General features: G+C 44.7%; 2 protein-coding genes across 8 annotated transcripts in view; both read left to right on the forward strand.

Annotated features, from left to right (window-relative positions):
* Positions 1–793: 793 nt before the first annotated feature.
* SNAP29 (synaptosome associated protein 29) lies at positions 794–10669 on the forward strand. The gene is made up of 6 exons (XM_042441987.1): positions 794–1069; positions 3445–3820; positions 5732–5928; positions 6515–6600; positions 7346–7450; positions 8374–10669. Exons 2-6 carry the CDS (start codon positions 3596–3598, stop codon positions 8529–8531), a joined length of 771 nt encoding a protein of 256 aa, XP_042297921.1. The 5' UTR covers positions 794–1069; positions 3445–3595; the 3' UTR covers positions 8532–10669.
* A 10629-nt stretch (positions 10670–21298) lies between these two features.
* CLTCL1 (clathrin heavy chain like 1) overlaps positions 21299–24134 on the forward strand; it is a 61935-nt gene continuing 59099 nt past the window's right edge. For 4 of the 7 annotated variants that reach the window (XM_042441735.1, XM_042441731.1, XM_042441736.1 and 1 more), the window contains exon 1: positions 21301–21740. In XM_042441735.1, coding sequence (XP_042297669.1) covers positions 21699–21740 — 42 coding nt within the window. In that variant the 5' untranslated portion in view covers positions 21301–21698. Of the gene's footprint in view, positions 21741–24134 lie in introns of all 7 variants that reach the window. The other 3 variants (XM_042441733.1, XM_042441734.1, XM_042441737.1) reach the window with 2 other exon arrangements.

Here is a 24134-nt window from a genome sequence, read left to right on the forward strand (position 1 = left end):
TCTTCTCGCGAGAGCTCTGACTCCTCCCTGACAGAGCTCTCGGCCGCTGCCGCTCTGCTGACGTCATCCCGCTTGCCGCCACTGTGCCGTCCCTTTGACCAAGCGTTTGTTGGGGCCCCAGAGCGCTCTGTCAGAGAAGGTTCAAAAAAGGCTGCTAGGGAATTCTGGGAATTGGAGTTTTGGGAGGGAGCGACGAAAACAAATGACAGGACGTGCCCAGAGGGAAACCATGCTTGCCCATAGAGGAACATTGGAGAATCTTTGCCCATAGGGATACATTGGAGAACACTTGCCCATATCAACTCCAATTCCCAGAGTTCCCTAGCGCTGAGCCCAGGGCAGGTGAAGCGGTTTCAAACTGGGGGTTTTCTGCAGGTGTTTGGGTTGGGAGCATAGTCTCAAAGATGCTGCAAGACGCTCTTGCATACTGATACAGTATCCCACACTCAGACGGCTAGCTCTCGGAATTTGATCCTTTCAGTATTTTTTCCCCTTGGACTTCAACTCCCAGAAGGCCCAGCAACCTTGCGTCTCCGCCTTTCGGAGGTTTGTAACTCTAGCGCTCAGAATTCCTGACTGCTGGGGCTTTTGGGAGTTGCAGTCCAAAACAGCCGGAGACACAAAGCTTGGGAACCACATAATATGCGCTTCGCTGTAGCAATACATGCCCAATAGGCAGCCTAGCCAATGGAAGCGGCGCGGTGCGGCACGTGACCAAGAGGGTACCGCCCACTTCGTGGCTTCTTATAAAACCCGGGCGCGACCACTTCCTGGCGTGGTCTCATTTGCCCCCCTCTTGGAACGCCATAGAAGCCCTTCCCTGTAATGAAACCACCTCAAGTCCACTTCCCCCCCACTCTTCAAGTTGGGATGTTTTGGTCCAGAAAACGGAAATGACGACATTGGCATATTATTTCCCCCCCAGCCTCAGAAGCGTTGGTACGTTCCAGGCGCGTCCATTTTGGGTCCCTCCCCGTTTTCCCTCAGCGATGGTTTAGACCGGCGTCACCTTCGCTCCTGACAGGAAGCAGAGAAGGAAGGCAGGCAGGAGCGGGCGAAGAGGCGGCTGGTGAGTGACTGAGCTGAGGCGAGGACCCCATGTATGGCTGCGTCCGCACTGGAGAAATAACCCCGCTTCGACAGCGCTTGAACTGCTTTGGCTCAAGGCTAGGGAATTCTGGCAATGGTCAAAGGGGCTACAAGGCCTCTCTACAGACTGGCTTTGGATCCTCTAGAGCAGTGGTGCCATAACTCTGCTCTATAAGGGAATTGTGGACTTCAGCTCCCAGAATCCCAAGCTATTGACCAAGGTGGCTGAGGCTTCTGGGAGCTGGAGTCCACAATCCTCTTCAAGGGCACCGTTGGGGGACCACTGCTCTCAAGGAGTCAACGACATAGCTGTGTGAGTCTACGGAGAGCTCCTGTGGCCCCTTTGAGACTGACTGGAAGAAACTGGTTGGCAGCAGGGGCTTCCCTAGGCTTCGGTCTCCTTCCTCAGGTGCCTTTGGGTCTGAGGATCTCAGATGAACTGGGAGCAAAGGCACCTGAGGAAGGAGACTGAAGCCTAGGAAGGCTCCTGCTGCCAACTGCTTTCTTTAGTTAGGCTCAAAGATGCCACAAGAGCTCTCTACAGACTGATTTGACAGATTAACATGGCTATAGCTTTGAGCACAGTTTGGGGACCTAGATATTTATTATGCTGTGGTCTCCTTTGAGGAAACAGCGGCATGTAAATCATGATCTGGCTTTGTCACACTCTCGCATCCTGGCGCTGGAGGAGGTAGGGATCATGTGACCCTCAAAGTATTTTGTGGACTCCAGTTCCCATCAGCCCTAGCCTGCCTTGCCAAAGGTGAGGAGTCATGAGAGTTGTAATCCTACAACCTTTGATGGGCCACACACATTACCCCATCCATGTTAATGGATCTTACGGAGGATCACATATCATGCCGTCTAGGTCAAGCCCCAAAGCTGGTAAGTATCTTAGTTAAATGTGGAGAAGGAAGCACAGTATGCTTTGGAAAGAACAACTTCATCTTCAGAGGAGGAATTGCCACAGTGCAATGGACAGGTCATCCTGAGTCAAAGAATAACTGGGGATTAATCACAAACGTTGGCTTGCGTTCCCTTCAAGGAGTGCTGTGACTTCCTTTGATAGTGAGTGCCCTTTGACATTTACAACCTGTGCTGAGCAAGGATTTACACAGTTGTGTAGCATTGGTGTGGTATAGTGGCGTTTGAATGTCGGACTCCAGGACCCAAGAGTTTGAATCCTTGCTCATCCATGGAAACCCACTAAGAGGGCAACAACAAGCCACCTTGGAAGAAATCTTGCCAAGAAAACCCTAGGTCCTAGCTATTGTCTGGGGCAATTTCCTAGAAGATGCTGTGAAACGAAACTGACCTAGCCTGGTTTTTCAGGCTATGTGGCCATGTTCTAGAAGAGTCACCGTGTATCAGAACTGATAGGCGACACAACAGTTGCGTAAAGGAAAATGGGGCTGACATCCAGGGAGAAAGGTGGAGTATAAGTTAAACAGATCAAATTGAAGGAGACTGTTGACAGTGCGGCTAGAACAAGGAGTCCTTTCCTTCTTGTAAGGCTCACCTTGCAATGCTGGAACACTGGTTATGTCAACACACCTTAAGGATGGTTTGATTCCTAATGACTTAAATCTAACAATCTCTTTTCCCCCTGTTTTTCAAGCAAGTTGGGGGGAAATGTGAAGCTTGACCTTTCCAAGTGCTGGTCCGTTTAAACAGAAAGCTGAGGGACAGGTCTATCGTCACACAGGTATATATTGAAAAGCCAAAGAGGGTTGGCTTTACCTTTAGGGAAAGTAGGGTCACCTCCTCAGGCAGCTGATGTGGGTGCTCTGAAAGGGCCACAAATGAGAGCTGTTTATTAGAACCTTATTGTACTTTTACTGCCAGGGAGAGGAAAGGACTTTGTGGGCATATTTTGTCTCCGGTGCCCAAACAACTTGGATGGCCCTGGGTACTGTGCATCTTGATGTGGGTGAGGGGAACTATAGCACTCCAGCTGTCAGCTAAATGTGAAGCCAAAGGCTTTCATGGCCAGCACTTTTTACAAAGGACCACTCTTGGAGCGCAGGCATGCAGCTTCCAAAAACATTGCCACAGATGACTGGAGCAGATGAGCCAAGTCATGTGTACAGAGGAAGGCAAGAATGTTTTGGAGTTCTTGGAGTTTCTTTTCATCTTCTGACCAGAGAAACTGCTTACCCTTTTGCCGCCTCTGGAGAATATTACTTGACAATGTAAAGAAAGGCAGAACAATACTATGTTCTGGTGGTTTGGGGCTGGGAGAGGAAGTTGTAATTGGCAGTCATTCTTTATGGAACGGTGTGAGTGTGTATTCCAGTGAACCACTTGAACGTCTGTGTAAAGTTTACAAAGAAATTGCTTTTTCTCCCCCTCCAGAGTTTGACTTTCCTGTCTCATGAATGCTGCCTGTCTCTGATATGAAGGAACGGATCTGAGTCTGGAGAATATCAGTGGAATCCCAATCTACCTTTGTTGTCTGTATTCATACGTTGTTGTTTTTTAAAAACCTGCAATTGAAGCTGCAATTATGTCAGCCTATACAAAAAGTTACAATCCTTTTGATGAAGATGAGGACGAAGATCTTAAGCCAGTAAAGTGGAATGAAAGTAATGAGCCTGCCATGGGAGGCACTGATAGACAAAGCTACCTCCAGCAAGAAGTCCTAAGACGAACCAAGGCCACAGTGGATAGCACAAATAACTCACTGTCCCTCATTTATGAGTCTGAACATGTTGGAGTAGCTATGTCTGAGGTAAGCAAGACTCCACATATATCTATATATCTATATATCTATATCTATATATATATATATATATGGCTGTGTAAGTATATGTCAAGCCTAAATAGATTGAAAGCACTAGGAGACCACCACAATCCCAGGTGCTGTAGGCTGTATTTCAGAAAAAGGCAATGGCAAACCATCTTTGAGCATTTCTTGCCTAAGAAAACCTTACGAATTCATGGGTCTGCCATAGGTTGACTTCAAGATGTGCGCACACACCTATATTTCAGTGCAAGTGCTTTGTCTAAGTATTTGCTGACAATTGCCTTGTTCTGAAATAATATATCTTTAAAACGAACCCTTGATCTTGATTGTATGTCATCTGGGATGGGGAAATTGTGGCCCTCTGGATATTGTTAGATGCAGCTACCATTATACTTGACTCTTGGCTGTGCTGGCTAGATTGATGGGGATTGCAGTCCAGGGTAATGTATACAGAATAAGGAAAAATAGTGTCTATTTAATAAAGCTGTTTGACCTATAATGCATCCTTCTATTTAACAATTTAGCTGTTAGTCACTGCCAGCCAGAAAGTCCATGCCCCAAAATGGACAGGCCGATGTGTGGCAGGGAGAGAATCCCTTCTCCATTGGTCTCTTGGGTAAAACGTATTTTTTCCTGGGCTGTTAGGAATCTAGTAACTTATCTTGCCTGGCAGCCCTACTAGAAATTCAGGATACTAGCAAGCTATTAAAAATATTTGTAGGCTAGTAACTTCAGTACATTTGACTTGTAGGAGTGCTGTAACATTACTTTATATTTCTAAATAGTTTTAATTCTAGAGGTATTTACATGCAACGAAAGGTTTCAGAGCAGTGTGGGTGAAATGGTTTCTAAATCATGGGTATGCATGCTGAAGGTCCCAGTTTTAATTCCCAGAATGTCCAAGTATGGCTGGGCAAGATTTCTGGTCTGAAATCATGAGTAGCCACTGCCAGTCAATGCCATCAGCGCTGGATAAGAGGAACCAGTGGCCTGACTCAGTATAAAGCTCCTTAATTCTCATGAAATGAGAAACTGAAAGAGTGCCAGCTCATACAAATCAATAAGATATTTTTTTTTTTTGCTAAGAATTTATGCAAGCCCAGGTGGTATTTCAAATATAATGAAAACATTTTTGCATTTTTTCATAGATGTGACTGCAAAGGGTTTCATATCTGTACAGTGGGAAAGCCACAAATACAGCTCACATTTGAAGTAAACTGTTTTGTTTTCTGAGGGCTCAAGTTAAACCTCCAAAGTACCTTTTTTCATTACTTGATATCACAAGCACACCTTATCTCAAGGAATGTTTGATCGTAGGAGGGCAAGCTGGTGTATGGCACTGCAGCCTTTTTCTTTCACATGTCGCTCTAAATCTGATCTGCCAAATGTTTCCTACAGTGACGTAAGCATTTTGTAAAAATGGTCAGTGTTAGCAGGAATTCACCATGCCCCATTCTCAACATCATTTTATCTTTATTATGTCTTCTAAATTATTTTATACTGTTTTAAGTTATGGGTATCTTTACTTTTTTTAATTGTATCATCAGGTTTTCATTTGTATCTTGTTTAAACCTTTTTGTAAGCTGCCTTGGATCCCTTATTGGGGTATAAATTGCTGGTAAACAAAGAAACAAATGAATATATAATATTTGATGCATGAATTATATTTATACTCTATAAATTATATTTGTGCCCTTTAATGCTGTAGAAGTACAAAAACTAGCTATTTGGTACACCCCTCCTTTGGTCGTCCAACACTGCGTTGCAACTTTCTGAAGAAATGTGGAAAATAATGCTAACTTCAGTACAATTCTTGGAAAGTGATTCTTTGGCGAGTTTTAATATTTACATCCCCTTTCTTCAGCCCTTTAAAGAAACTTATATTTTTTTCTGTAGGAGCTTACCCGGCAGGGTGAGGTACTGAAGCGCACTGAACGCATGGTGGACAAGATGGATCAAGATTTAAAAACAAGCCAGAGACACATCAACAGCATCAAGAGTGTGTTTGGTGGCTTCGTAAATTATTTCAAAGCCAAGCCTCAAGAGATCAAACCTGAACCAAATGTGGCCTCTGAGTACCAAGGAAGCAACAAGTAAGCAACTCAAAGGGAGCTAGGAATTATGTGGAATTTGATTGAAATTTGTGAATCTGAACAAAATCAGGTGTGCAGTCCTGGGATGCAGTTTTGCAGTGATGCTTACACCTCCATCTTCAAGATGGTAATCTTTTTTCAAGGGAACCAGGAAAGTTCTACCTTAATCACAGTAGCCTTGTTCATACTTTGTAAGTCAGAAATGATGTGAATTCAGGTGAATTAGGGCTTGTGGTGCACCAGCAGCATTTGCCACATCTTGCCTCGTAGAAGTAGCTAAACAAACCAGAAATCCTCCTAAAGGTGGGAAGACCTAGAAAAATGCTGGGAAATTTTGGAGAATTTTTTTTTGAGGGGGGGAATGATGTCTTTGCTAAGTTTTCATGAATCTGTTTTCGGTTCTGTTAAGGTCAGGGAGAAGAATGAACCTAAACGAACAGTGGATATTGACTTCATTGACTGTTTCATTTTTCCTCACAAAATAAGAAATGAGTTTGAGAGAGTGCAGAAAAGAAAGAATTTTTTTAAATAAACAAAACATTGCTGCCAATACAGCACTTAGTACTATACCTATTTTTCTCTCCAGGTTAAAAGAAGCCATGTCTGTCAGTAAAGAACAGGAGTCAAAGTACCAGGAGAGCCATCCCAATCTGCGGAAGCTGGATAATTCAGGTTGGTTTAATCCATGCCTGTCAACACAGGCTGCGCATCTAGGGGGTATGTCCTATGTGCTACCTGTCTCTCTACAGCTGCTGCTTCTTTCACCATACCAACCTGAACACACTCAGTTTTGTCTGTTTTGGAAGTTTAGCAGGGCAGGGTTAATATTTGGAGGTGCACAATTAAGTAACGCCAGGGATCTCCATGGAAGGTAAGGAAACAATCCTGCCTGAAACCCTGGAGAGCTGCTGCCCGTCAGAGTTGACATCACTGGACTAGACATACCAATCGTGTGACTCAGTGTAAGGCAGCTTCCTGTGAGTCAGTCGATCTCTGATGAAGCACAACACTAAAAACGGATTGTTAATTAAAGCAGTACATATTTTGATTATCGTGTGGCGATGTCCTTTAATTGGTCAACAATATACATAGTCTACAAAGGAAGTCTTCATGGACAGGTGGTCTGATTGTGAACATTAGAGATGTGGGAGTAATGGCAGATGTTATTTTTGCTTTTTACTGGGCAACATTGTCTTTTAATAGCCCTGAGGTTACAAGTGTATGCATAGTATTTGGCACGCTTGAAAGAAAAGGTTGCTCTGTCCAATTCCTACTACAAACAAAGTTAATTATTAGCAATTATGGGTTTCATTATTTCAGTAATGCTTGGTTGCCATGAGGCGTGTGTCCTGTATGGCTTTTAGAACCAGTGCTTGGTAAATATCTAAAAGTCTGCATCATCTTTCTTCCTCACCAGAGTACAGTTCCAGTGGAACTAATTCAGATTCTTCATTCCAAACTGATAGCTACCCCAAGAATCAGCATCTTCGAGCTTATCACCAGCAAGTTGATCGCAATTTAGGTAAACTGTAACAGCCTGGGCTTCCTAATGCTTAATCTCTAGTTTTTAACCCTAAAAAGAAGTATTGCTGACTTCTCAGGTGGGAAGTGGGGATTATTTCTAGGGACAAAGGAGCATTTTTTTTCTCATTCTACAGAATGAGAAGATGGGAAATAATGACAACTTCAGCTTGTTCCCTCCTCCCATCAGAAAGATCCCATTATGTGACCATTCCATTCTGTAAATGGAATGGTCACATAATGGGACCTCTGCAATTGTTGGCAGATCATGAGTGAGCGGTGGGATCTGCTGTATGTATTCTCCAGCAAAATTGTCAACCAAATCAGAAATAAACCTAGAAGTAGGTGTGGTTGCATTGTAACAGTGATCCCTCCCCAAATCATACTCCAGAAGTCACATTTTCATCCCAAAAATCAATTGGATGAGGTGAAGTCAGTGTGCTGCCTCCATAAAGGCCAATGATAATGAGCCAGAAGTAGTTCGGAAACAGCAGAATGTACTGTCGTCAGGTGTGTATCTGTACACTTTATGAATCTCAGAGCAAAAGCTGTATTAGTCTGATTCAAACAGCAGGATCCTGCAGCATCTTAATTTTACTATGACATAAGCTTTTGCAGGTGAGAGTCTGAGTTAAATTGACCTTCACTGTCTTAAGACTGCTGTCTTCCAGCTATGTTGGACTAAATGCCATGTTTCCTACCAGTTGGCTTGGAGTGATGGGAGTTGTGGCTCCAAATATGGAGGATATTAGGTTGGAAAAGGTAGCCTTAGGTCTTTCAAGACATTAAAGTGAGCATATCCACATAACTCCTCCTCAGTTCAGGAAATGAACAGGACTATATTTGTGATGAACTGTTTCTTAGAGAAGCTGGTGTTCCCTTTCTGCTGTTAATCTTGCTACCTTTTTGTTTGGCCTCTTGCAGACGAAATGTCCTCTGGCCTGGGTCGCCTGAAGAACCTCGCTCTTGGCTTGCAGTCTGAAATTGAGGTGCAAGATGAAATCCTGGATCGCCTCACCACCAAAGTGGACACGCTGGACATCAATATTAAAAGCACGGACAAAAAACTCAAGGAGCTTTAAGGAGTTCCAAATTCTCAATTCCATGTTGAAACTCAGCGTATTTTATACAGCTGTCTGTTGTTTTGCTGTCTGGGAATCTACCAGCATAAGGAAATGGCATATGTGACTCTCTTGCCTTGTAATTAAAACGGAATAACCTTAAGTGCAATCTGGAAGATTTAAGCCACCTTCTTTTATGTGTATAAGGGCAGTTTTATGGATATCCTATTTGAGCTTCTGATTTCAGTGTAACCATCGCAGTTCTGGACACTTTTAAGATGCTCTTTGGCCTTTAATTGTGGCAGGTGTTCAATAAGATGGTTATTGCCTGTTTCACGAGGAGTGTTACTCATTCCTCACTCTTAAATGTTAAACACTGTAGGCTATAAATTGCAGAGTAGCTCTTCAGTTACTTGTTCAGCAGCAAGGAACTTTTGGAGCACCCTGTCAGAGATAGTGGTTTGGAAGCAAAGCAACAGAAGTAAGCAAACACTTGTTCCAGTAGTCTTTCTCCTCTGATACAATCAGCAAGGCCCAATATGATTAACTTTATAATTTTTTTAAAAAAAGGTTTACATTGATACAGGGGGACATCTGATATTTTAATGCTTCTGTTTGTAAATAGAATGAATGACGGTGTTACTTGAGTGCCCAGCTTTAGAACTTCTCTTACTGCCCCATGCCAAAGGCAAACTGCTTCTGCAGCTGGCTTTCGTTTAAAAAACAGTCTGTGAGCTGGCATCCAGGGATACCTTTGTGATCTGGGCACACATAAAATAACTGAATACTGGCCAATAGCTAGAGGTCACCAGCTTTATAATTGGAGATGGTATTGGGGATTATTATTATTAAACTTTATTTATATAGTGTTGTAGATTTATGGGATGTTTCTGGTCTCCCATTGCTAAAGTGGATACCCTCCTGTTCCATAACTAATTGGTATATAAATTCTGCAGCATAGATCTCTATGTACAGTGTAAATCCTCTCTTCTTTCTCTTCAATCCATGTGATTAGTTCTCTGTTTACCAAATACGAAGACAGCTTTTAAAACTGCCCTTACTGACGAATACCAGCTCTTAAATCCATCTGGCGATTCATAGGTGAAATAAGGAATTATTGGAAATTGCAATAATTAAAATAATTGCCTCTGTCATATATGTTATTGGTCATCAAGTACCAACTGTGCATGGCAGAGTTTCAATTACAAGAGTATGCCTTTCTGCTGACTTTGGCTTTGACTCCTCTCTTAATTCCTTGGAAACTTGGCAGAAGTCTGTCAGTACTACAGTATCAACAGATCAGCACTGTCAGGTCTGTTGCTGTAGTTCTTTCTTAATTTGCTTCTCATAGTTGAGTGGCTTATTCAGTGCCAATAAGTTGTAAGAAATATATGTGCCTTCTGACAAGGAATCATACTTCAGAAGGTCAAGAGCAGGGGATAATAGCTATTTACTCCTTTTTCAGCATGTAGGGACATTAATGTTGGTAATTCTTTTACAGATGCAGGATTTGCACACACATCTGCTTCATCAGAATAAGAGAAACATCTCTTTCAGAGTTAACACTGTCAGTTTGTCTTAAATCAGGGTGGGCAAACTCTAGCCTCCCCAAGATGTCATTGGATTGCAGTTTCAGCATACTTCACCATTGGTTATTCGACCTAATGCTGATGGAAGTTGCCGTGTAGCTGCATCCAGAGGGCTATCTAAAATATTTACTGGCTGGTTGAAGGATAACAGTGACTTAAGCATTTCAGGTATGTTTTTATAGCTAATTTTTACAAAACTGCCAGCTAGCATTTGACTTCACAAGCTACGCTTCACTTGCTACTCTTCACATAATCTATAAAAAGAACTCATGTTGTCAAGGGTGTCCTTGTCTGCGGTGTTGGCAATGGGTGGCTTTCTTAAATGGAAGAGAGACCTTTGGAAAAGACTGGTGATGGTTATGACTTTAATTTTCTTCTTGTCGCGAGGATTGCTGTGGTGTAGTTGCCAAGGAAGAAAGGCAAAAATAAAACTTCCCCTTCTCACATTAAGCCGCCTTGGTTGCTTTTCTTCAATGGGCAGGCTCAGAAAAAAGATACCGATAGATATTCCCTGCATCATAATTGCCTTTTGGAACTGTTTCCCAAATAAAACTGTTGTCTTTGCTCCACTTTCTACGTTGCTTTGACTCTGGCTTTTCAACTCAATTCTCCACTTTACTCCAGTTTCAGCTACTTTCAACATCTACTTCTATTTGGGATATACAGTAAGACTCCTGTATCTATGGGGGATAGATTCCTGGACTTCCCATTAATATGCTAAACTGCAGATAATAGCAATTTTTTTTTCAATGAGAAAATAATAAGAGAGGCTGTAGGGTGTAGGCCTTCCCTAATGCGGGTAAGCAAAACCGCAGCTACCAGGGGTCTTACTGTACTGATGGGGCTTTTCTGTGGCATTCTTTTTTCTGTTAGGATTTGTGTATGCTCCGTGGAGACACTGTACTGTGTCTTCAATGGTCTGCTCTTGCAAAAAGCAAACTTGAATTAACACAAGGGAAAATGCAAGGTTGTTTTGCAATAATGATGCAGTTACTTAGTGTCCAGCTAAGATGGCTGTTTTATGAAAAGAGATGTGATGAAGAAACTGGCATTTATCCCTTTAAAAAATGTGAATTCAGATATTGCTGAAAGCTTTGTTTTTCTACTATTTTGTATAGTACTTTCTATTGGTTAATTTCTCTTTAATATAGCTTTAAAGAGCAACCAAGTAGGATCTGTTGGGAAACTATGTTAAACTGCATCACTCCCTAAACTGGAACAAATGTTGTTTGAAGGCATACTAGCAGTGTTTCTATACAAATGGATCTTGAGTCCACAAAAACTTATGCTGCAAACTTCTTTGTCTCAGTCTAATAGGTGCTACAATATCTCTTTGTAGATTGATACAGACTAATGTGGCTATGTCTTTGAAAATGAAAGTCAAAGTAGCCATGATTCAGCAGACTGCAGGTTGTAGGGGGCATGTGTAAAGTCCATGGATTTCTGCCCTGGTTCTCACAGGGTTTGAAGAGACTTGGTCTAGATCAGTGGTCCCCAAACTTTGGTCCTTCAGGTGTTTTGGACCTCCTCTCCCAGAAGCCCTAGCTAACTTGGCCAATAGTAAAAAATCCTGGGAGCTGGAGTCCAAAACATCTGGAGGACCACAGTTTGAGAATCACTATCTATGAACATAAGGTCCCACATCTCAAATGTCTTCTCGAATTGCTCATTTTCTTTGTGCAGGCAGTTCTCCCTTTTGTTGTGTAGAAGAGTGTTCAAACACGTAACTTCCGCTTAAAGTCTAGCATGGTATAGTCCAGTCAAGATAAGAGCTAGCCATTTATAGCATGCTTCTGAGGTGGTTTCTTCAGAAAGCGTTCGCATGTGTTGAGCCCATTTCCATAGTACTGTATGTACTCTTCACAGCTCGGTTCCTATGACATCTCCGTTTTGGTTGACTGTGCACAGTCTGATACTGAAGAGACAAGAGGGTGCCTTTCACTGTAGGGATGGGCAATTTGGGTCCTCTAGACATTGGCGGGGTACAGACCGCCGCTTTGCAGCGGTCTGGCGCCGCCGCCAGAAGGTCCGCGGGGGAGCCGGAGCCTTCAAACGGCCCGACTCCCGCGCGGACCGAAAAAAGAAGCTCCAAAATGGAGCTTCTTTTGGCGTCGCGTTTGCGACGTAGCGAGGCGCCAGGGGCGCGCTCGCTACGTCAGCAGCGGCGCGACGTGTCTGGACGCTAAGCGTCCGCTACGCAAAGATGGCGGCGCCCATGTAGAAAGGGCGCCGCCATCTTGTACGGACGGAGTCCGTAATAGGCCCAGGGGCGTCTAAAAGAGACGCCCCTTTTTTAAAATGGGACGTCCTCCGGACGTCCCAAAGGGCCGTCTAGAAAGCCCCACTGTTGGTCTGCAGCTTCCATCAGTTCTTGCCAGTAAATCCAGTGTTGAGGAGTAATGGGAACTGTAGTCAATAATAGCTGAAGGGCCACAAATTGACTTAATGAATAGCGCCTTGTGTGGGTATCTTTTTTCCAACAAAATGGAGTATGTTAGATTGGATTGGGGTTGGAATTAATCATTGAGATTCATAGGTCTTGTGATCCAGGATGACAGTCTCATTGGTTTCAATGGGCCTTGCTCTGGATAGGACAGCCTGAATCCTACCCGTTGTATCGAATCATGTTAGGTACATAAAATGTGCATGCAAGAGTTCTTCTGGGTGATTTTTGCAACATGTAGGATCCTCCTGTAATAGGTATGGGTAAATTTTAGAATGGCAACGTGGAGAGCTTATGACCCAAATGCCCTCTAACACTCAGAGTCAGATAATTGAAGTATATTGGATAATTCCACTTTTAATGCAGAAACGAAACATTCAAACCACAGTAATGGAGTGTAGTCACATTATGGACAGGAAGTAATCGCCTAGCTAAAAATGGTTGCAATAATTGCTAGCGTTTCTCTTCCTTGCTCTGTGCTGAAAGACTGCAGTTCTCCAAAACCAGGGGTAGGCAACCGTTTTGAGCCGGGGGCCGGGTTGCTGTCCCTCAGACAACTGGAGGGCCGAAGCCAAAAAATAAATAATTAAATTTTTTAAAAAAAATTTTTTTAAATAAATAAATAAACCAGGACAAATGTAGGATAAAATTTTCAAATGGTGGACACTTTTTTAAAAAGTGGAGGACACACGAAAAAATTTGCTGATTTTTTAAAAAAAGGTTAATATAAATGCATGTTTCTGAGGCTTCTATAGACAATTGCCCCTGCGCGCGAGAGGCCAAAGGCCCCGGCGGCAATCGGCGGCAGGACTGGGCTGGGGCCGGTCCCAAGGCCTTGCCGGGCCGCATCCGGCCCGCGGGCCGCAGGTTGCCTACCCCTGTCCAAAACACTTCATGAAAATGTTCTTGGCTGCTGTAATTTGCGGTTCTAATTCCTCTGGAAAGCATCTGAGAATGGCGCACAAAAATTGCTTGAGAGGTACCAAACCTGCTTTATAGGAAACATCTTTTCGACTTGTTTTCAAAAATATATAGCCCTTTCCTTGGAAAATGTGGTTCACGGCCTGAAGTTCTGCCTGGTTCACTTACTCACCCACAGTTCCCCTCTGAGTCTTAGCGAAAAAATGTTGGCATGTTCTATCTGTTGCAGAGTGGATTTCTGCAAAACAGGGAGGCTGTCCTTTGCAACCAGGTCTTTTTGTTCTTGAAAGCCAACTGAGCCTTACGTTTTTCTTTTCAGGGCTGTGGAAGCATTTTTACCTTTGCAGGAAATGATTACATCATCTCTTTTGTTGTAAACTAAACTTCTACCTTGTTGAACTTTTATACTAACAAGACTAAAATTTCTATTTAAAAATGACAGAGAAATGTACTGTTAGAGTGTTAAACTGCATTGAATGTGCTTCTAGTAGGTTCATGGTCAATAAATGTCTTGTGTTCACTTTCTTGGTATTGTTCCTGAAAGGTGAAACAGGATTTTGGGATGCAAGAGGATGTTTTATTCTTAACACATTTATGCAAAAAAAAAAAAAAGTCTTATGAAACAGGAACCTCTAGATACTTATAAAGTGATTTGAAAGTCAACCTGCATTCCTAAAATGTCTACCCAAATCTGAGAATCTGATCTGATAGTATTCAGAGTACAGTAGTATGTAAAGCCTTGTAGTCCTACAGATATTTTTCTTCTCTTTGTGTATCAAGACTGGTTGGAACATATGACAATCTGGAGGTATATGGAGATAACGGGTTTATTGTATTAACTTTTATTGCATTTACTTTCATGCATCAGTGGATATAACCATGTGCACACGCAACTTCCATATTTATTTAGTTGAAAATAAACACCCAGTGTTTGAGTGACTGGCTCAAATTAAGCTTCAGCCTTCTAAACATTCAAATCGATGTTTTAGTTTTATTAACTAATACAGTGAGCCCTTCATATTTGCTGGGGTTAGGGGTGCAGGACCCCCATGAAAGTGGACAAACTGCAAATAAAATAACACTACTTTGTTTAACCTTTCTAGGAATCTCTAGGTCCTCCAGCGCAACTGTATGGTCAACATCTGCTGGAAGTTGACCATAGAATTGCGCTGGAGGACCTACACAGGGCTAGAAAGGTGTTTTCTCTAGGAATCTCTATGATCAACTTCCAGCAAAGTAGCACTGGAAGAGCTAGAGATTCCGAGAGAGTGCAGTCTCCAAATAAATCCACAAATGTGGAGCGCCAACTGTCATCACATTATTTTATTTTTATTTCCAAGATTTATATCCCACCTTTCTCCCACAGAGGCTATCATATCAGAAAAAAAACAACAAATTGGTTATGGAAGATTCACACGAACTCTTTTCTATTAACATTCTTGTCTGAGCCTCTTGAAAGAATAGGCATCATAAACTGGAAAGGGAAAAAAGGTGATTTGCAGCAGTCTTGATCCAGCTGTCAGAGCTGCTTGCTTGCTGCTCATTCTAGACGCTAAACCCCACCGCTAAGTCACTGCTGTTTTTAAAGGTGCACATGTGTCTTCATCCCTCCAGCTCAGTTTTTCCTGCCTTGTGCAACTTTGCAAAGGCAGGAGGTCTGTCTGAGGTCTGCTGTCAACTTCAGAGTGGGAGGCAGAAGGGAGGAACAAAGACCAGTCCCCAGTCTTTCAACAGCCAACCAGCCAAGCTTTGCAGTAGCTGGTTTTCTGGCTGCAGCACATCCAGTTAAAAGGTTTGGTTTTCTTTCCTTTTGTTTTGTGGTTCCCCCTCTTGACCTCTCCTAGGGGAAGGGCTCAATTCCAGGAGACTTTGAAAGGGACTGAAGATCTGGCATCCCTAGCATATTACTGTTGATAGAATCTCATTACCTCCCTGATTATGTTCTCTTCCCTTCCTTTACTTGTATCCCTGTATAAAATGTTCCAAAGATTCGGGATGACACAATGACAAAGAATTTGCTAACAAAAGAAGCAGTTGCTCAAGATTTTGCATAGTACAGTGATGAGAAAACTGGGTGACATGAAGCAATTAAAAGCAATATTGTGACATGGCAGCAGTTTGTGACACAGCAAAAAACTAAACAGACAAATCCATTCCTTATGCCTCATACATATCTTTTGCAGGCTCTAGGTAATCCTATTGGAATGAAAACAAATCGGTTATGCAATGTGCAATCAAACAGTGGCTGATAATACAAATAGCCTAGTGCTCGGTTATCAGCAATAGTTGTGTGAAAGGCCAACACTGATAATGCAATTGTCACTATCTGTATTTCCAGAGTTTAATCTCTCTTTGAACTCACTGTCTGCGATCCCACCCCAGCCACGTGTACTGTGTATCTACCTGAAATTTTGGATAACTCTTCATGCCACTGATGAAGAGGATTAGAGTCTACAAAAGGTCATGCCATAATAAGCCTATAGCAGGGGTGGGATTTTTGTGGTCCTTTGGGTGTTGCCATTGTCTGTGTTAGCTAGAGCTATTGGAAATTGCAGTTCAGAAACATCTGGAGGGTTTCACAGCTCCCAATCCTGATTAATAAAGTACTACAGGATTTCTTTTCTTATTGTTGCTGCAACAGGGTGAAACAGTTACCCCCATTGGAAATCATTCCAGCTAGCACCTCTCCTCTTTCCACCATATGTTTTGTTGGCCTCTTCCACTCCTTTTGCTGGAAGCACACCAGCTTCTCCCAAATGCAATGAAGATATCCTCATAAAGCTTGAAAAAATTACTTGTTTGGATTACAAAATGATCTACTAGCAAATGTGGCCAGATGGACTTGGGGATCTATAATCCAAAAGGTAACTAAATCTTTGCAAAGGACCATTTCTTGTGTTTGCTGCTCCCACTGATAAAACATCATTCATTGAGAAAGAGTCTGGAGTCGATGAAAACTTCATGCAGGCACATGCAACTGCACAGCAGTTGGCAGGGAATTCCCTTGCTGTTGGCCAAACCAGTGCATTCCAGCATACTAGAAGGGATGTCATCTCACTTCCAGTCCCTGTTTTGGCAGGCTTTGAGCTGAAATACATGGACACTGAGGGAGAGCTTGGGGTAGAAAAGATAAACTGTTACTTGTTAATGATTTTTTTGTTTGTTTTGGGTTGTCTGGGGGCCAACAATCACTTGGGAAATGGTCTAATATTTTCAAGAGACATCCAGATATTTGGGTAGCTTTGGGAACTGATAAGTTTGGCAAGGCACACAATTGGAATTCAGTGGCCTGTACTTTTCCCACCCATTTTAGCATAAGAAAGATATAGTCACTCTGAGCCAGGAATGTTTAACCTGGTGAAGATATTAGGAAGACATAATGTGATAACTGTCTTCAAATTTCACAAGGCTTGGTACGTATAAGATAGACCAGATTTGTTGTTCTCTGCAGTAGAGGCTAGAACCAGTGGTTGAAAACTGCAGAACTAGCAGAAACTTCCTAGCACCAAGAGCTGCTTGATAGTGAAAGAAATGGCCTCAAAGTGGCAGGCTCTCCTTTTGCTGGAGATTTTTAAGCAGCAGTTGTTAGGCAGCCAGCTGACAAGGCCACTGTGGTTGTAAGATTACCACATTCAGCTAAGGTTGATCTAGATAATCTCAGATCTCTTCCACCTTTACAATTCTATCATTTTAATTGGCTTGGTTATTCCCTTTGGGGCCACTTGGAATATTCAGATCAAAAAGCCCTGCTGTCCAGCCAGATGGCTCTACAAAATCTGGTGGTGTCAAAAGCAGCTGAGAAGCATAAGAGGATTAAAAGAGTCTCCCTGCCTATCTGTGGACAAAAGATTGCTCTCCAGTTTCGAGCTCAAGGAGGATCCCGAGTGAAAGGGTCTCGGGAATCAGTGTTACATCCAGGAATGCCTGGAATCGAGAGCCACCTAATTCGTCCACCTCATTCAAACGGGAGGTTTCTATTCATTTGGGTTTTTAAAATCCCATCCTTCCCTCAAGGACTTTAGAGTGTCAAACATGGTTCTCCCAAGTTTACCCTCACAACCTTGTGACACAGGGCAGGCCAAGAAACCTGTGACTTTTGTGTCTGAGTGGGGATCTGAACTAACTAATGTGTCCTGACACATTAACTACTACCCAAGGCCAGTTCCAGGCCCGAGTAGCCCCTGAGCAAAGTACATTCTACTGACCCCCTTCCTCTGTTAACAGGCTTTCAGAAGCTGAGATGACAGTGGCTAACAGCAGCGTCTGTTGGCTGCCCTTTAAATTTCCCACACAGCCTCAAAGTGAGTGACGCTACATTAAAGCCATTGTGGAAAAGCAAATGACAGATGTAGGCTGCATCTGCACTGCAGAAATAATGCAGCTTGAAACCGCTTTCACTGCCATGGCTCAATGATCTGGAAGTCTGGGATTTGTAGTTTGGTGAGATATTCAGCCACCTCTGTCAGAGAGCTCTGGTGCCACAATGAACTACAGATCCAACTACCAAATTAGCACAAATGACTCTCCCAGGATAGATTTAGGGACAACACTTCCAATTTATTTCCTTGCTTGATAAAGTAATTGCTACCTTTTTACTTTGAAATATTGCAAGTTCCAGTTAAAATAATTACAGTACTTGTAATGGGCTATATCCAAGCTCTGCAACAGTCTTGTCACTACTCTACAATGGCATTTTCCCCCAGGGCTTGGAAAAGTTAATTTGGGGACTACAACTCCCACATCCCTCCCCCAACCAGCCTGGTGGCTAAATTCTGAGAGTTACAGTCCAAAAAGCTAACTCTGCGGGCAAGGGTGGGCTCCTTTACTGGAATGGTTGGGCTTGCCAGCCAACAAGGTTGCAAATACAGCTGGAGCAGCATGCGTTGAGGTCCGGTAAGCATTTGGCAGCTGATTCATTTCCAACCCTTTCCTAAAGTGATGAGAGGCTGCTGGCACACTTTTGTGGCCTTTCTAGGCAAAAGCTACAAACCGCAAACCATCCCTTTGCATCAAAGGCCAAGTGAAATTTAGGAAAGTTGCTGGTTTGTGGAATCCCTACCAGGTTTGGAACTGTGTCGCTCCAGTAACCTCACATGGGGAATTGAGTCTACAAACAAATCAGATTCTCTTGAGATCACAGCTAGCATCATCTGAACAAATTTCCTCTCTAAGTATTTTACTTATGTTAAGCATTCCTGAGCATTTGCTGAGGAGGAGGGTGGGCACAGAAGTAGGCTGCCTTCAGGCAAGCAGGGTCTGCTTCATTTTATACTTGAACTGCAATGTTCCCTGGTCAAAGTAAAACACTGAAAGGTAGTGGGGTTGGAGCCAGAAGCAAAATAGTGATTTTGCGAGGTGATGCCAATGACCTACTAGCTTCCATAGGACAAAATCTGGGCTAACAGCCTTTTTGATTCCTCAGACTCTGGAACTTTCTGACAGAAGTGGCTGGGGCCATTCCCTCTTTGCAATCTTTCTGCTAGCAAGCCAATGTACTCTTATTGAGGCAGGCTATTGGTATGCAGGCTGATCTGTGATTGAAAGCCATTTATTTTGTTGGGCCCTGGTTATGTCTAGAATTAAGGAATTATATATTTTCAGTCCTGACAGCCAGCATAGTGTAGTGGTTTGAGCGTTGGACTAAACACTGGGGACCACGTTTTGACTCCCCACTCAGCCATGGAAACCCACCAGGTGACCTTGGGCAAGTTACACTCTTTCAGCTTCCTCAGAGGAAGGCAAAGGGAAACCCCCTCTGAACAAAATCTGCCAAGAAAACCCCATTATAGGTTCACTTTTGGGCTGCCAATAAATCAGAAATGACTCAAAGGCACACAACCACAATATTTTAAATTCATTAGATGTTATTGTCTAGTCAGGATACAGGGTGCCCTACAGTATTAAAATAGATAAGTTAGAACAGCATATGCATAATGCAGAAGTACCTCTCCCGCTCAGACAGAACCTGAGAGCTGGTTAGGGGATTTGGAGGGGCTGTAGTCCAATAACAGAAGTCTAGGCAAAGTCAGCCACTTCATTCTTCTGTCTGCAGGGGAGAAATGTCAAGATTAGGAAAGGTGGATGTTGGAATCAGACTACTGACTGCTCTGTTTAACTCCATCTCTACTGGGACTGCATGCTAAAGTGCCAGAAGACCCTTGTTCTAAAAGCAGGGTACAAATGACTTCCTCCCTTACTGTCAACAGCATGGTGGTGGCACCTGTGCCACTCATGTCTCCCTGTCATCTGAAAGGGATCTGTCTCCCGAAGTACACAGGCTGAGATCCTTCCTCCACGCAAGAAGTGTCTGGCCCAGGTAGACTCCATCCATGCCTTCTTCAAAAGTCCCATCAATTTGGAGAGGTGTTGAAGATGTCCGAATTCGGGTCCTGCAACAGAATCATAAGCGTCATCTTTCCATGAAGATTTCTTTCTCTTGTTACTATGATTAATCCCTTGCTGTGGGATCCTCACCACGTTTACATACACATCTGTCTCCTGCATCTCAGGCTCCATCCGCATGGCAGAAATAATGCTGTTTGACCCCGCTTTAACTGCCATGGCTCCATGCGATGGAATTCTGGAAAGTGTAGTTTTGTGGGATTGTGCCTTCTCTGTCGAGAGCTCCGGTGCCGCCACCAAACTACAAATCCCAGGATTCCGCAGCATGGAGCCATGGCACTTAAAGCGATGCCAAACTGTTATTTCTGCAGTCTTAGTAGAAGTTATTTCCTAACAAACTTGAGGATTGCCGCCTTGGAGCCCTCCCAAAGGGGGACCAGAGGAAAGCAAGTCATTGGGGGTGCAGTCCTTACTGTGCTGAGCCATGAGGCTCATTGATCTAGTCTCTCAGCCTGACCTACCTCACAGGGCTGGCGTGAAGGCAGAGCCAGTTAACCCCTTTGAAATAACTGGAGGAAACAGGGAGGATATTCGCTCCATTCCTACTAAAGCAACTGGCAGGCCTCTTGAACCCCTCTCAATGTACATTTTTCGACAACGCAAAAGATAAGCAGTGCTAAGGGAAGCATGGCGGTGAATTGCTAACAGCATGGCGAGTTGCTGTGCCTTCTTTTTGGCGCCTGCCAAAATGACCTTTTGAAAATGTTGCTGTTGAGGGCCTTTGAGTCATAGTTTTCCGTGGTTTTTTGGGGCTACGTGGCCATGTTCTAGAAGAGTTTCTTTCTGACGTTTCGCCAGCATCTGTGGATGGCATCTTCAGAGAATGCTGGCATGGAAGAGAGTGGAGTGTGTATATATATATATATACACACACACACTGTGTGACCCTGGGTAGGGAGGAATAAACTCTTCTAGAATGTGGCCACAGAGCCCGAAAAACCCACAAAAAACTATGGATGCCAACCATGAAAGCCTTTGACTTCACATTGGCCTTCAAGTCATTTCTGGCTTCCGGCGACCCTAAGGTCATGGGCTTTTCTTGGCCCGGTTTTGTCACAGCGGGTTTGCCACGGCCCTCCTCTGAGGCTGAGAGAGTGCGACTCCCTCAAGGCCACCGAGCGGGGTGCCACGGGGATCCGAACCCTGCCCTCCAAGCCGTTGCCCAACCCTCAAGCCTACCAAGCCGGCTCTCTCCATGGGGGCCAGCTATTGAGAGATGCCAAATGGTTCCCTGGGAGCCCCCTGAAGGGTGAGAAATGGAGCCTGGGAAGACCCCAGGCTACTCAAAGGGTGCCAGGAAGGCCATTCTGTTACCCCTCTCTCCTTGTCCCCTTGGAGCACAAATGGGGATTGGAGGGGGGCTTCAAGGGCTTTGCTTTCAACCCGCCACTCAAAAGCTCCACCTCGCTCCTTCGAGGGAGCGCCAAGCTCTGCTGTGAGGAGGACTAAGCTCTGAGGGGAAGCGAGGCGGAGGAGTCCCAACCTCGGGACTATTTGTCGGTGACGGGGCCCCTCCGCTCCGTTCTGAAGCCCCCTCCCTTTTCCCTTTCAAGCCGAGGAGGAGCGGAAGGATCTCCCGAACGGGGGAGGGGTGATGGGGTCGAGGCAGCAAAAGGGAGCCGAGGCTGAAGGCACAGAAGCCCGCGGGAGGCGGGAGGGGGAAGGCCGCGCCGCGCATGCGCAGGCCCCGTTCGCCTTCTTCTTTTCTTTCCCCCCGACCGGGTTCGCCTCACCTTCCTCCCGCCTCGGTTGCGGGGGCTCTCCTCTGGGGCTGCCTTCCCCCTTCTTCTCCTTCTCCTCCTTCCCCGAGGGGGGCACCTAAACAAGGCAGCCATGGCTCAGATACTCCCCATAAGGTTCCAGGAGCACTTTCAGGTGAGGCGAAGGCGAAGGCGGCGGGCTTTTGGTGGGGGTCTGGGGGCAGCTTTGGAGGGAAAGGAGGGACGCGGGGAAGGAGCCCAGGTTTGGAAGACCTTCCTGCCCGGCTTTTTCCAACCTTGGGGCCGCTGAATGGAGGGGCGGGAAGGGGCTGAGGCCTAGTGGGCTGCAGCCACGCTGGAGGAATAACCCGGTTTGGTCCCGCTTTAACTGCCCTGGCTCAAGGCTGTGGAATTCTGGGAGTGGGTAAAATGTGTGTGTGTGGCATGCCTTTGGATGGGTTTTAGAGCATTGTCACTGAACTGGGTGGAGTGTGTGTTGTTTTCCAGTGGCCTTTTGTATCTTAGTGTGTTGTAGCCCGCCTTGAGGAGAAGCAAGAAAGAAAGAAGGAAAGAAAGAATTGCTACCATCATTCTCTTCATTCTCCTCCTCCTCCTTTTCACCACGATCCTGTCTTTCTCCTATTCAGCATTGCCATGTGCTTCTTTCGACAGTGCCACTGTTTGGGAGGCCATCCTCCCAGGGAAAGGGTGCCTAGAACCTGAACATCCATCCCAGCCTTTGCCATAGCTTTGTCCTCTTAACAGATGGATCGCTCTTGGTCATCTCTTTTATCCCTGGTGGACGATATGATAAAGATACGGCAAAGAGATGACAAAGGTTGGCCGGCCTTTGTCAGAATCTTGGTCAGATCTTTTATCATCTCGCAGGCAGCCCTCCATATCTGTGGCTTTGCTAAATTTACCCATGGGTTGAAAATGCTCAAAAATAGACACATTGGGTTATGGGAAGTTGAAGGCTTCCATGGTTTTTTGGGGCTGTGTGGCCATGGTCTGGAAGAGTTTGTTCCTGACGTTTCGCCAGCTGCTGGCGAAACGTCAGGAACAAACTCTTCCAGACCATGGCCACACAGCCCCCCAAAACCCACCAAAAGCTACAGTGGGTTATCCTTGTTATCCTCTGGGATTTGCTTCCAGATTTGCCCATAGATTCCAACATCTGTGGATGCTCAAGTCCCATTATATACAGCGGCATAGCATCCCTTCGATAAAATGGCAACATCAAGATTTGCTGGTGGAAATGTATACCTTTTGTGACTATTTCTAGGGATAAAAGAGATGCGTGGATAAGGAGGGCTGACTCTAGAAATCCCAAAGCAATCCTTGGATGTTGCAGTTGAAAATAAGAGACACCTTTTGACTTGGCCTTTACATATCATGGGGACTTGAGCATTCATGGGTTTTGCTATGCAGGGAACCAAGCTCCTGGAACCAAACCCCAGCAGATAGCAAGGGATACCCACTGTATTTTGTATTCATGGGGGTACTCTTTTTAGAAGCAGGGACGTAGCTAGGATTTTAGGAAAGGGGGGGGGTCCAGACTAAGTGCCATCATTATAATGGGGCAGCACACACCATTCATTTTTCTAATGGAAGAGGGGGTCCGGACCCCCAGAACCCCCCCCCCCCTTGGCTACGTCCCTGTTAGAAGGTGGAAGGAATGTGTAGCTAGATGCCTCTTAGTCCCTTTTCTCCTTTCCCCTTCTGAAAAGATAGTACTGTACATCTCCCTCCCCCTGTTTTAACTCCGGGTATGTTGTTGTTGTGGAGGTCTTTTTAATAAAACAACACCAAATAGCCTTGAAAACAAACCAGGAGGCTGCGCCCATCCTTGCAACGGAATCGCCTGTCATTGGGGACTAGTAAAGTGTATGTACTTGCTGCACCTGATCCAAGGACGGGATGTAGTTGTGTCTGTGTGTGTGTGTTTTCTTTTCTCTCTCATGTGCCTTTTAGTGAGGGGGCTTCTCGGTTTTGATGGCAGCTGTTTTGCGGGGATTTGTGCACAGTCACTGGCTGCCTGTCTCCCCGCCTCTCCTCCTCCTCCTCCTTTTTCCTTCTCTGCTGGGGATGTGGAGTGGAGGCTCTGAGCTTTTTGCCTGCATTATTCCTTCCCTGTTAAAAAGAAGACATAGTCACATTAGAACTATGGGAGCAACCGAGCACGGCCACGGTTCTTTTTCCTTGTCACCCTCCAGTTTAGGTGGCACACTGGAGCCAAAGGACCTGCAAGGTTGGGGAAGGTTGCAGGCATTTCTGATCTGGCCCCGGAGAACTGCTCTGCATCTTCTTGTTCCCTTTCCTCAAGCATCTCTGGTGGCATTTCAGCCACCAAACCGAACTGTGGAAGACTGGGCTGCATTGTGAAGATTTCTCCTTGTCTCTGAGAATTAGGAAGGGGCTGCTGTTTGTATCACAGGAGAGTGGTGAGGTGGTGGGGAAGGATTGAGTTAGGGAAAGCCCGAGAAAAAGCAGATTGAGGCAGGAATTAGAGGAATTTTGTAAATGAATGAGAGGACAGGAAATGGACTTGGGGAAGGCTCTTCCCCAC

The sequence above is a fragment of the Sceloporus undulatus genome, chromosome 10 (assembly GCF_019175285.1).
Source record: "Sceloporus undulatus isolate JIND9_A2432 ecotype Alabama chromosome 10, SceUnd_v1.1, whole genome shotgun sequence".
NCBI classification, from domain to species: Eukaryota; Metazoa; Chordata; class Lepidosauria; order Squamata; family Phrynosomatidae; genus Sceloporus; species Sceloporus undulatus.

Bases quoted from the DNA above. Each gene is read 5' to 3' on its own strand.
- SNAP29 (XM_042441987.1), top strand. From the start codon at position 3,596: ATGTCAGCCTATACAAAAAGTTACAATCCTTTTGATGAAGATGAGGAC. The intron at 3,821-5,731 runs GTAAGCAAGACT...TTTTTTCTGTAG, and splicing joins TTGGAGTAGCTATGTCTGAG to GAGCTTACCCGGCAGGGTGA. The intron at 7,451-8,373 runs GTAAACTGTAAC...GGCCTCTTGCAG, and splicing joins GCAAGTTGATCGCAATTTAG to ACGAAATGTCCTCTGGCCTG.